At 39.9% G+C, this 13,478-nt stretch overlaps 1 protein-coding gene across 11 annotated transcripts in view; it reads left to right on the forward strand.

Moving 5' to 3' along the window:
* The window catches only part of PAPOLA (poly(A) polymerase alpha), a 61,134-nt gene that overhangs the window by 14,920 nt on the left and 32,736 nt on the right, over positions 1-13,478 (forward strand). For 8 of the 11 annotated variants that reach the window (XM_059686073.1, XM_059686095.1, XM_059686100.1 and 5 more), the window contains exons 2-9: positions 2,597-2,770; positions 3,354-3,420; positions 5,628-5,709; positions 9,193-9,302; positions 9,745-9,798; positions 10,996-11,107; positions 11,783-11,872; positions 11,963-12,101. In XM_059686073.1, coding sequence (XP_059542056.1) covers positions 2,597-2,770; positions 3,354-3,420; positions 5,628-5,709; positions 9,193-9,302; positions 9,745-9,798; positions 10,996-11,107; positions 11,783-11,872; positions 11,963-12,101 — 828 coding nt within the window. Of the gene's footprint in view, positions 1-2,596; positions 2,771-3,353; positions 3,421-5,627; positions 5,710-9,192; positions 9,303-9,744; positions 9,799-10,995; positions 11,108-11,782; positions 11,873-11,962; positions 12,102-13,478 lie in introns of those variants that run through there. The other 3 variants (XM_059686074.1, XM_059686087.1, XM_059686090.1) reach the window with 3 other exon arrangements.

Here is a 13,478-nt window from a genome sequence, read left to right on the forward strand (position 1 = left end):
GAATGAAGCCTGAGCATACTCATGGCTGCTACTGTAGTGGTGAAAGGAAAGCTGAGTGTCTAAACTTTTGAAACAAATGTCTAACTGTAATAAGGAGTCTACTGTGTTAATTGTACAAAAATGTTGCTATTCTAAATACCTAAATATCCTAATTAGAGTCAGGTCTTGGACAGCCTATTATGGGGAAAAGATGGAGCTTTCTTTCTTACTTTTTTTTTTAAAAAATTCTTTATTATTGAAAATATTACATATGTCTCCTTTCCCCCCCATTAATCTCTCCCTGCCCTCTCCCGCCCCCCAGCGCAGACCCTCACCCCCCTACTGTGTTCATTGGTTATGCGTGTATGCAGATGGAACTTTCTTTGAGTATTGTGTTAAAAAAATGTTCTGTGTTTGGATAACTCCTCAATGTCACATGTGTCATAGTTTTAATAGCCCTAGCTTGCCATCTAACTTAGAGAAGAGATACAATAATTTCTATTATAAATCCATAGAGATAAAACTTACCAAGAATAATATAACTAGTTGCAGAAGTGAAACCAGAGAAAAATAGGCCTGTTTTTTCTCTTTTATCAGATTGCGGCAGAGTTGAGAGTAGACTTGTAGACAGTTTTGAATGCCATTACCAGAAGTCATGGAGGTTGATGAAAATATGTATTATTAATCAAGACATTTTGAATGCACTTAAACTTAAGTTAATTTGTATATTTTAATCTTAGGAGATAGCTACATAAATTTGAAAAGTAGAACATTAAGATATTTAGTCTTCAGTAGTGCTTGGTGCTCATGTCAATCCCCAGCTCTGAATTAGCATCACAGCCTTGTAAAAACTATGCAATTTAGATTAAAGGAGTAGGAGGAAGTGATCAGACAGGAATTAACTGCTGCAAGAGATAATAAATCTGATATTTACTTAGTAAATGTTACTGTAAAATCTGTTAAAATTGAGACAATTTCTGACTCGATCTGGATACATTGATTAGATGATACACAGCCCACTGCCTAATTATTAACAAGCAGTATGGGCTTCCTGGCATTTTTAGGTCTATGTTGATTTTCAGAAGACAAAATACAAAACACAGTGTAGTCACAGTATAAACCAAAACCCAGTGGATAGGCAGTAAATGTATTATGGGACTTACCTACCTAAGGCAGTGGTCGGCAAACTGTGGCTCGCAAGCCACATGTGACTCTTTGGCCTCTTGAGTGTGGCCATGAAGTTTATATCGCACTGTACATGTGCACCCGCATGTAGTATTTTGTGGAAGAGCCACACTCAAGGGGCCGCATTTTGCCGACCACTGACCTAGGGTTCTTGGATTTGGCCTGTTACTGCTTAAGTAGATTATTGCACTTCAAAAATGAAGTGTGTATTTAGAACTTAAAATAGAAATGTGTGTGTGTGTGTGTAAAACAAATACTTTATTTGTTAAAAAATAGAATTTGGAAGAAATAAATGATCCAGATGTTTGGTTCTTCCCTTAGTCCCCACCTGATTTTGTATGTTTTAAAGCATGCTATATCAAAACCCTATTAGTTGTAAAAATCTGCATTTCTCTTAAAATGGAAAAAACTTTTAGACTAGCATCATTGTTGAGGTGTATATCTCTTACTAAAAATCTGTAACAAGCTTAGTGTGAATATAGTCCCCCCTCCCAAGTTATGTTTATGTTATATGCCCTGTTCATTTAAGAGTTTTATTCATTGTGAGTCAGATGTTAAGTTGCATTTGGGGAACCTCCTGTATTGTTAAATAGTGTTTTTGTAGTATGTTTGGCATTGCTTCAGAAATAACAGATTTTGACTCTTTTTTAAAAACCCTCACCTGAGGACATGCTGGGGGGAAGAGGAAAGGTGGAGAGAGAGAGAGAGAGAGAGAGAGAGAGAAGAAATGGAGACGTCAATCTGTTGCCTTCTGCACACATTGACCGGGGAATCATATCTGATACCCAGGCATGTGCCCTGCTCAGGAATCCAACCTTCAACCTTTGGTGCACAGGATAATGCTCAACTGAGTCACTCTGGCTGGGCAGGGCTTCTTTTTAAGGAGTAAAATTTCTCTGTTTTCTGTTATTCCAGATTGCAATTTTTTTAGCAGTGTATTTGATCTGGATTCTTACTTATAATTTTAGATATTTAGGTAGTAACAAAGTGAAACTCCTTGGAGTGGGAGGAGAAATAATGTTTTCATTTGCTCACTTACTTTTGTTGTAAGGCAAGTAAAAGGTCTTTTAGAAATAAAAGCGTCTTGGGTTTTACGGTATTGCAGGGAACCAGCTATGTTTAGAAATGTGTCTTACACTTTTTTCTAGTCATGACAATTTGAGTCAAATTGTAGAAATTAAAAAAATATTTTTATTGATTTCAGGGAGGAAGGGCGAGAAAGATAGAAACATCAGTGATGAGAGAGAATCATTGATTGGCTGCCTCCTGCATGCCCCTGGGGGTTGAGCCTGCAACCCGGGCATGTGCCCTTGACTGGAATCGAACTCGGGACCCTTCAGTCCACAGCCTGATGCTCTATCCACTGAGCCAAACTAGCTAGGGCTCATTGTAGAAATTTTTTGACAGTAATTTTATCCCATTTCATTTGTAGTCCAGTTACAACGCAGGGATCACAGCAAACACAGCCGCCACAGAAGCACTATGGCATTACCTCTCCTATCAGCTTAGCAGCCCCCAAGGAGACCGACTGCCTGCTTACACAGAAACTAATTGAGACTCTGAAACCCTATGGGGTTTTTGAAGAAGAAGAGGAACTGCAGCGCAGGTAAATATATAAAAATTTATAATTTCTTATTAACATAATAGACTAATTTTGAGGCGTTCTTGACTCAGAAAGTCTGAATTATTCTTCTGTCTATCTCTGTTTCAGACAAGGGTGATATTTAGGAAAAGACTTTAACATAGAGCTGCATTCCCTATATTTTAATTTTTTTTAGGCTATTGGTTATTATAGTACAGAATTGTCAAGAGAAAGAGGAATGCCTACTTATTGGTAACTACTATATACTTACTTTCTGATAGCTTATAAACTTTTTAATTTAGGAAGCCACCTTTTGAAAACTGTTGCAGTTTAATAAGTAACTAGAGGCCCGATTCACGAAATTTGTGCACGGGTAGGGTTGCTAGGCCTGGCCAGAGATCAGGGCTGAGGCCTTCCTGCCAGCTGCTGCCAGGGCCTTCCTTCATTCCACACCACCCCCTGGTGGCCATTGCATGTCATAGCGAGCAATGACATGCAATGACCATGGTCGAACTCTTGAGGGGACACTTTGCATATTAGCCTTTTATATAGAGAGATGATTTAGAATAACAAATGATTTGCTGATTGATATTTGCTCTATCAACAGGATTTTAATTTTGGGAAAATTAAATAACCTGGTAAAAGAGTGGATACGAGAAATCAGTGAAAGCAAGGTAAGTTGACTTACTTGCATATGAAGTAATTTGCCAAAGAACATAGTAGTTCTTGTTTAAGTAGATTTAGTCTTGATAACATCTACACTAATAAAGAGAAACATGCAAATTGGTGTCATTCTGCTATGTCCACGAGCCAATCAGAGCTACAATGCAAATTAACCCAACAAAGATGGCGGTTAATTTGCATACACAGGTGCGGAGCAAAGACTGAAGACTGAAGAGGCTTGGCTTCTCCACTGCGGCCGGACCAAAGGCCTGGGTCCCGGGTGCTGGAGGAAAACTGGTGCCAGCAGCCAGGGGAAGGAAGGTCTATTGCGCGAATCTTGCAACGGGCTTCTAGTAATTTATATTTGTTTCTAATTATTTTGAAAGCAGGAAAAAGAAGTGAATTCAGTAATTTCTAAACATTTTTAATTTTATTTTTTATAAGCACTTTTTGGTTGCAACATTTCAAAGCTGAAACTGACAATTACTTACATGCTTTACTGAAATAGATATATCCCTGGAAAAGTGCTTTAAAAATGTTTATTAAATATTTGAGTCTTGTTACCTTTTAAGGAATCCTACAACAATGAGCATTTTTTAGGTTTTCAGGTATTAGACTCTCAAAGTAAATAGTTCTTTAAAAATAACATTCTCTGAGTTCCTAATCCTTAATTATGAAAAATCATACACACACTGAGGAATCCATGACTGGGCTTCTGGTAATGGAAATGTATTCTTAGAATGGTGTGTGGAATTCATTTGACCCATTTAAGAAAATATTTTTTTTTTTTAAGAAAAGATGATTTGTAATGCTTTCCTTTCTCCTGTTTCTGGTGTTTCTATTCAAAGAAACAATCAGTAAGTTTAGTTCTGCTCAGAATCATCCACCAAAGTCTAGAACAGTGGTCGGCAAACTGCGGCTCGCGAGCCACTTGCACTCTTTGGCCCCTTGAGTGTGGCTGTTCCACAAAATACCGACTTCTGCGCATGGGCCACGAAGTTTCAGTCGCACTGTACGTGCACGCCCGCATGTGGTATTTTGTGGAAGAGTCAAACTGAAGGGGCCAAAGAACCGCATGTGGTTTGCGAGCTGCAGTTTGCTGATCACTGGTCTAGGAAATCAAATATGGAGCAGTATTGGCCTCAAAGTCAGTCACTTTGATCTGATAAATTATATTTTAATGTACTATGGAATATTTGGTATAATCATTGAATATAAGCAATGATTTATGCAGCATCTTTGTCATGAATAAAAGCTGAATCATTGCTCCTGCGTAATCACATGATCTCCTTTACCACAGTCTTTAAAGCAGTTTCCAGAAATGTGGCAAGATTCTAAAATAATAAGGATCTTCATAGAAGAACACTCATGAAAAGTTGAAAGTTGCTTGCATTTCAGATTAGGTTGATCTATGAAGGCCTGGTATTCTGTAGAGCTTATAAGCTTGTTTACCCTCTATATAACTTTGCACTGAAATCTTACTTTTTAATATACAGCGTTATTTGAAACTAGTGGCCCGGTGCATGAAATTCGTGTATGGAGTCGGGGGGGGGGGTGTTCCCTCAGCCCAGCCTGTACCTTCTCCAATCGAGGACCCCCTGGAGGATATCCGACTGCTAGTCGGACGTATCCCTCTCGCAATCTGGGACCACTGGCTCCTAACCGCTTGCTTACCTGCCTGATCACCCCTAACTACCTCTGCCTGCCTGCCTGATCGCCCCTAACTGCCCTCCCCTGCTGGACTGGTTGCTCCCAACTGCCCTCCCCTGCCAGCCTGATCTCATCCCCAACTGCCCTCCCCTGCTGGCCTGATCTTGCCCCCAACTGATCAGAAAGGCGCGGCTGGCTGATCAGCAGCCCTGGTGGAGGCCTGGAGAGAAATGGAGGCGTGGCTGCTGGCCAGACTGGGAGAGAAAGAGAGAGGCAAGTGCTGATCAAAAGGTGCCACAGAGGCAACGGATCAGTCCCTGCTCCTCTCTTCAGGCCTCTCTCTGGTCCTGATTCGCAGCCCCCTCAGCAGTCAGTGCTGGGGCACCGCATCTGAGGAGAAGCAGTCTGCGCTGGGTTGCCACGGCAATCCAGCGCTGACTGCAGGACTGATTTCCAGTTAGTTGAACCTCAGTCGTGACTGGTCGTTACGACCCAGGGTTTTTATATATTAGGATAATTTTCTCTGTGTTCCACTGGGAAAATGACCATTTTTTGTTTGTTTCAACAGAATCTTCCACAATCTGTAATTGAAAATGTTGGAGGAAAAATTTTTACATTTGGATCTTACAGATTAGGAGTACACACAAAAGGTAAATATTGTTTTAATTATTTTGAGAAGGAATACCTTTTTTAGATCTTAAAAAATTATAATGAGATATCCATCTTAGTTGCTTGTGTTGTATCATACAGCTTACATTTGCATTAAAGAGAACACTACAAGGAGCCTAAATTTGGTAAGGTGAAAAAAATAAAATATGCATTCTACACCTGCACTGTCCAATACCAAATTACCGGAAATTTTAAATTAGGTTCCTCAGTGGAAGTAGCCACATTTTAAGTGTTGAATATCCACGTATGGCTAGTGGCTATCATACTGGAAAGTGCAGACATAGAACAGTTTCCTCAGTGGAGAGTTCTTTTGAATAGTGCTACTCTCTCTGTCATTTCTTCTGCCTGAAGCATATCAGGCTGAAAATCAGAACAAATATGAACTAGTGTTTTAAAAATACTATGAGTTTTCTTTTCCTCATGCTTTTATTGTAGTTGTAAAATACAGGTAAGGAAAATAAATAAAAATGTTTATCTGTAGCCATTGACAATCATTGTCAATATTTTCTTATTGACACTTTTTTTCCTCTGTGCATATAAATATACAATAAAAATGTTGTCATGGTAGAGAACATATGTTGAACCTTTTCTTTTTATTGAGCATGGCACGAATACGTTTTTGGTCTTCATTATCTTATTTATTTCTCAGTACTCTTTTTCTTTAAAGCTTTGTAAAGACAAACACAATTTTTGTTCGTTTGTTTATATATTTTTACTAGAGGCCCAATGCACAAAAATTTGTGCAAGAGTAGGCCTTCCCTCCCCCAGCTGCCAGCACTGGCTTCCCTCTGGCACCCGGGACCCAGGCTTCCCTCCTCCGGCCACCAGCAGGCACCTAGGACACGGGCTGGCTTCCCTCAGACCACCCATAGGCACCCGGGACCTGGGCTGACTTGCCTCTGGCCCCGGCTTCATCAGGAAGGACATCTGGAAGATGTCTGGTCTAATTAGCATATTACCCTTTTATTATAGACTAGAGGCCTGGTGCACAAAAATTTGTGCACTGGGACGGGGGGGGGCGGTCCCTCAGCCCAGCCTGTGCCCTCTTGCAGTCTGGGATCCCTCGGGAGATAACGACCTGCTGGCTTAGGCCTGCTCCCTGGTGGCAGAGGGCAGGCCCAATCCCTAGGTGCAGCCCCTGGTCGGGCTCAGAGCAGGGCCGATTGGGGAGTTGGGGCACCGCCCCCTGTCACACACAGAGCAGGGCGGATCAGGGGGTTGGGGCGCCTCCCTCTATAACCCACAGGGCAGGACCGATCAGGGGGTTGGGGCGCCGCCACTATCACACTCAGGGCAGGGCTGATGGGGAGGTTATGGCTCTACCCCGTCACACACAGAGCAGGACCCGTGGGGGTGGGGGGGTTGGGGCACCATACCCTGTCACACACACAGCAGGGCCGATCAGGGGGTTGGGGCGCCGCACCCTGTCACGCACAGAGCCGCAGGGCGATCAGGGGGTTGAGGAGCTCCCCCATATCAGGCACAGAGCAAGGCTGATCAGGGGGTTGGGGTGCCTTCCCCTGTCACGAACAGAGCAGGGTGGATAGGGAGGTTGTGGCCCCGCCCCCTGTCACACACAGAGTCGCAGGGCGATCAGGGGGATTGGGTGTTGCCCCCTGTCACACTGATCCCGGGGCCGGGAGGCCTCTTAGCTACACTGATCCCGGTGCTGGGAGGCATATTACCCTTTTACTATATAGTATAGAGGCCTGGTGCACGGGTGGGGGCCAGCTGGTTTGCCCTGAAGGGTGTCCTGGATCAGAGTGGGGGTCCCCACTGGGGTGCCTGGCCAGCCTGAGTGAGGGGATGATGGCTGTTTGCAGCTGGTCACACACCCTTCAGGGTGGGGGTCCCCACTGGGGTGCCTGGCCAGTCTGGGTGAGGGGCTGAGGGCTGTTTTCAGGCTGGTGGGTGACTGAAGCTCCCAACCGCTCCTTTTTTTCTTTATTTTTTTCTGGGCCAGCTTTAGCTCTGAGGCTTGGCTCCAGCTCTTAGGCCTTGGCTGCTGAAAGCAGGTATCTGGTTTGTTTGGGTTCTATAATCGAAACACTGTTTCAACTCCAGCTCTGAGATCCCGGCTGGCTGAAAGCAGGTTTCTGGGGTTTTGTTTAGCTTCTATATTTGTAACAATGTTTCAAACTGCAAGCTCAGAGGCCGGCAGCGGCAGGCGGGGAACATTAGTTTCCTCCGTCACTGAAGCAAGCAAGCCTACTGTTCGCTTCAAGCTGCCTGGCTGCCGGCCGCCATCTTGGCTGGCAGTTAATTTGCATATTGCCCTCATTAGCCATTGGGAAGGGTAGTGGAGGTACGGCTAATTACCATGTTTCTCTTTTATTAGATAGGATTGATTTCAGAGGAAGGGAGAAGGCAAGAGCTATAGAAACATCAATGATGAAAGAGAATCATTGATTGGCTGCCTTTTGCACGCCTCCTACTGGCAATTGAGCCCGCAACCTGGGTATGTGCCCTTGACTGGAATCGAACCCAGGACCCTTCAATCTGCAGGCCGATGCTCTATCCACTGAGCCAAACCAGCGAGGGCTATTCCTCAGTACTCTTATTCTCACGTAATATATAGGAATCTGAGACTTAAAGAGGCAATAAAGCTTGAATAATTTCCCCCAGCCATCTCAGCAGAACTAGGATTCTTCTTGGGAATTCTGAGGCTGTACTTTTTAACCATTAACCACTGGCCTCTTAGTTAAAAGTTACCTGCCAATATATATGTGTTCTTTTTTGTTCCGGCATCCTTCCTTCTCACCATCTCCCACTACTTCATGTGCCAGTAGTGTACTATGTGCTCTTCTACTTCATGAATATGGTAAATAACAACCTTCATGGTAGTTGAGTCTTTTAGGAAAATGTCTATGTTAACCTGATTCCACAATTATCTCTCCCTTTTAATCATCTCCTTTTTTGTTGTTGTTCTTCCTGTGCACTCAGTGTTGACCTGCTATCAAACACTAAATTAATAACAAATATCTTAGCATTCATTGTCTGCCTCATTGGATTTTTGCCAGTGGTCTTTCTTGATATTTATCCTTTTTATCCCATTTAGGGGCTAGGTAGGAGCCCATAAGAACTAGTCACATTATGTATAGAAGAAAACTATTTCTTTGTTTCACTAATGGACATGTGTATGACTAATAACATCAAGATGTTGGGTCTATTCTTGAATAATTCCTTCTCTTCATCATAAAAGTCCTATCTTAGTCCTTTCTTTGTCTCCCAGCTCACCCGGGTCATTGCAACTAGAGGATGCTACAGGAAAATACATATCCCATTAATTAGAATCATGTTATTCCTATATTGACTGGTAATTTTTTTTTAAGGGGAGGGGTGCATTTTTATTGGTTCACCAATATAATGTTAACAGATTTTCAACATCAAAAACTGCCATGGTAAGACGCAAAAAGAATTTTTTTTAATAGAAATTAATGGTTGATGGTCTTAATCTTTTCTAGGTGCCGATATTGATGCGTTGTGTGTTGCACCAAGGCATGTTGATCGAAGTGACTTTTTCACCTCATTCTATGATAAGTTGAAATTACAGGAAGAAGTAAAAGATTTAAGAGTACGTAAATGTTCGGGGTGAAACGGGAGGAGTTATCAAAATTAGTCATTTGAGTGAGTTTTATGATATAGACATCATTTGTTGAACTCTTAAAATTTGCCAAACCCTTTTAAGTACATAACATGTATGCTTGCATTTTATTCTTTACAATAAACCAGAAATCATAAATCTGGTGTACAGAGTAGGAAATAAGACAAACAAAATAAATATTATGTATTTTGGCCACAGTAACATATCTGAGTGGCAGAAGTCAAGGATTTGAACTTAAGCTTGTCTAATTCAAGATTCTAGTGTGTTAAAGCTAGTTGCTGAGAATCTGTAAGATATTATGCTAAATTGTTTTCAAATAATTTCAAATATCACATTCATCAAAAAATACTAAAATTAGTGTAGAGCTAGTGTGTAGTTTCAGAGACATTAAACTTGTTGGATTTTCTTTCAGGCTGTTGAAGAGGCATTTGTGCCAGTTATCAAACTGTGTTTTGATGGAATAGAGGTAAGGTGGCTTTTGCTATGTGTAATTGATCAGTACGGGGTGTGCAGAGGGCAGCCAATCAATGGTTCTCTCTCATCATTGATGTTTCTATCTTTCTCTCCCTCTCTGAAATCAATAAAAATATATTAAAAAAAAAAAAAGAAACTCAATTATGAGAGAGAAACATTGATTGGCTACCTCCTACATGCCCTGTACCGGGGATCAAGCTTGCAACCTGAGCATGTGCCCTGACTGGAATCAAACTGATGACCTCCTAGTTCATGGGTCAACGCTTAACCACGGAGCCACACCGTGGGGGCAATTTTATTTATTTTTTAAATGTCAGTGTCATCATCTAGTTGCTTTCTAGAGTTAATATTTTTGTGAGCATATAATCTTTATTTTTGTCTAAGTTGGGGCTTTAGAATCTGTTTTATTAAAAAACATGCTACACCGTAAGTACTATTTTTATATGTATAGGTTTTTCCTATCACATATACGTTCATGTGAATGATTTTTCATAGTAAGCTCTTAAAATACTTGTTTTTGAAGTGATCTTATCAAAGGCTTGTTTCAAGCAACATCCAGAGTTCTGGAAACATGAAATGGTACCCTCAGGAATAATGAACAAATCTCTGCTAAGTTTCTTTGGACACCAACCTTTTCTTGAAAAAAAGAAATGGAATGTCACTTGTATTCTAAAAGCCTTCAAAATTAGCCAGTATTGTTTTTGCTTTCTTAGTCAAACTAAGTTGGAGAAACATACTATAATATAATAGTATAGATATGTAAGTTTTTAAAATAAAGAGCTTCTTTTTTAATAAAAGGTATATTTGTGCTAAATATAGCCTTATATTTGTGTACCTGTTATAGTTCATTTTACAGTTCATATAGATGGAGAACGAAACAGTTAATTTTAAGTGACCCAGTGTATACATTTAGCAAACTTAGTAAATCCAGTAGGTGCATTTTATAGGAAATCAAACTTAGTATGATTAAAATGACAAATAGGTATTTATGCATGTTCTGTTTCATAAAACATTATCTGGTTAAAATACCTATGAGAGAATTAATATTGATTGTGCTCTTGGAGACATTGTCATGTTGGTAATTGATGAAAAGATCCTGGCTTTATGGAATATAAATGCTTTCCTTTTTAAAGAAACACCTAAAAATAGTTTGATAGATACAGAATGTTGAGTTTTGTTTTTGTTTTAGATTGATATTTTATTTGCAAGATTAGCACTACAGACTATTCCAGAAGACTTGGACTTACGAGATGACAGTCTCCTTAAAAATTTAGATATAAGATGCATAAGAAGTCTTAACGGTATGTGAAAACCTACTTCCTTTTGCATAGTAGCAGTTTTTGTCAAATATGAAATAGTTTAAACTCAAGTTTAATGAAGTGTTTTATAGCCATATTGTTTATCCATAGTTATTCAAATTGAATGTGCCTTATTTATCAGATTATAGTGGGTATTTGGTAATTTATTTTATTCATTTTTCACTTCTTTTTTTTCTTTTTAATCTCCTGGGCCATTTAAAGACTGTCTGACATTGGCACTCTATTGCTAATGATTTGGTTTTACAATGTAACTCTAATTAATTTTGATTCCGATGTCCTTTGTAATGTTTTCAACTGTTGTACTTAAAAGATTGCCTTTGAATACGTGTATTAGCACTGCTTGTTACCATGCTCTTGAAGAACAAATCTTGGCAATTTAAGTGGCTCAAGCCTTCCTCAGTATTTCTGGATTAGATTAATTATGGGTTGAAAGTTTGAGATGAAGCACATTACAGTTCAGATTCTTGGTTGAGGGTACTGCTTTTGATAGGAGATGAAAGTTTTACAGTTTTTTATTTGCCTCTTAATTTAATTAACATTATTGATTTTACCAATAAAGTTTTTAAGTTTGACATTAATCTCAGAAATTTAAAAGAAATATTATCATTAAATTTTTGATGATTCAATGTTTTGTCTTTTTTCACTCCCGTTAATCAGGTTGCAGGGTAACCGATGAAATTTTACACCTAGTACCAAACATTGACAACTTCAGGTTAACTCTGAGAGCTATCAAACTGTGGGCCAAACGTGAGTTCAGAATTTGTTGGCTAGCTTATTAAAACTATTTAAGCTTTTGTTCAACACTAACTTTTCTTTTTGCTTTTCCCTTATCAACAGGCCACAACATCTATTCCAATATATTAGGTTTCCTCGGTGGTGTTTCCTGGGCTATGCTAGTAGCAAGAACTTGCCAGCTTTATCCAAATGCAATAGCATCAACTCTTGTACATAAATTTTTCTTGGTATTTTCTAAATGGTATGTGTTTAGATTATATTAAAATAAAATTGATTATAGACACTGAAGTTCAGTCTTATTTCTATGACATTTCTGCAGCTGATTTCAGATTCAAATTTTAGTTCATGTTGTAGCCATTTAGGTAGTCTTGGTGGGGGAGGTCATGTATATAAAATGGCAAACTTAATTCCATTCCTATTCCCTAGCTTTCCCAGGATAGTCAGGCAGTTGCTATTTGTACCTCCTGCAGAAACTTACCCTCTAAATAAACTCTGAATTTTAGCTGTAATGTCTGTAATTTAGTGACTTGATAGGCTGGGATATCAGCTACTTGGGATAAACTTTATATATACACCACCTTTTTCTCTTTGAATTATTCTAAATCTGTAGTCCCTTAGTTTCTTGATTGTTTTTGCTTTCAGCTGCCCATTAAGATGCAAACTATATAAAAAGCTTTTTAAAAAAATACATTTTTATTGATTTCATGGAGGAAGGGAGATGGAGAGAGAGAGATAGAAACATTAATGATGAGAGAGAATCATTGACTGACTGCCTCCTGCACTCCCACCACCGGGGATTGAGCCTGCAACCTGGGCATGTGCTCTGACCTGGAATTAAACCGTGACCTTTGGGTTCATGGGTTGACACTCAACCACTGAGCCACCCCTGCTGGGCTATATAAAAAGCTTTCAAGAATAACTAACTGCTTGAAAAATGGCAATTAATTGACCATCGCTCTGAGATTATTCATTAACCCTGCACAGATTTTTCTTTAACTCCCTTATTTCAGGAAGTTCACTTTGTTGTTGTTGTTGTTAATCCTCACCCGAAGATATATTTCCATTGTTTATTAGGGAGAATGGAAGAGAGAGGGAAAGAGAGAGAGAGAGAAACATTGATGTGAGAGAAACACATTGATTGGTTGCCTCCTGCACATGCCCTGACCAGGGCCTGGGCCGGGGACGAGCCTGTAACCAAGGTACGTATGTGCCCTTGATCAGAATCGAACCTGGGACCCTTTGGTCCGCGGGCCTGACATTCTATCCACTGAGCCAAACCAGCTAGTGCCACTTTTTTTTTTTTTTTAAGAAACAATAAGATAAAAGGTTATTGGCATTTTGTATTAGTTGCTTTGGCCCAAAAGCTCAGGGTTTTTGGTTTTAATCAAATTTTAGAGATTTGTCTTTCATCTATGCCTGCCAATTCCTATACCTCTTCCCTTGGGAACAAAAAGTCTTTTCTAGTTTATAAAAATCAGAGGGTTCTTTTAATACAGTTGATAATGTAAAGCCTGTGCCACACTTAAAGACACATTCTGTTCTTTATGGTTTTGGTAGTACTTCATCATGTCTAATCAGGTTTGATGAGGATAACTAAAGAATGTCAGAATTTTTCTTA

This window comes from Myotis daubentonii, chromosome 1 (genome assembly GCF_963259705.1).
Source record: "Myotis daubentonii chromosome 1, mMyoDau2.1, whole genome shotgun sequence".
NCBI classification, from domain to species: Eukaryota; Metazoa; Chordata; class Mammalia; order Chiroptera; family Vespertilionidae; genus Myotis; species Myotis daubentonii.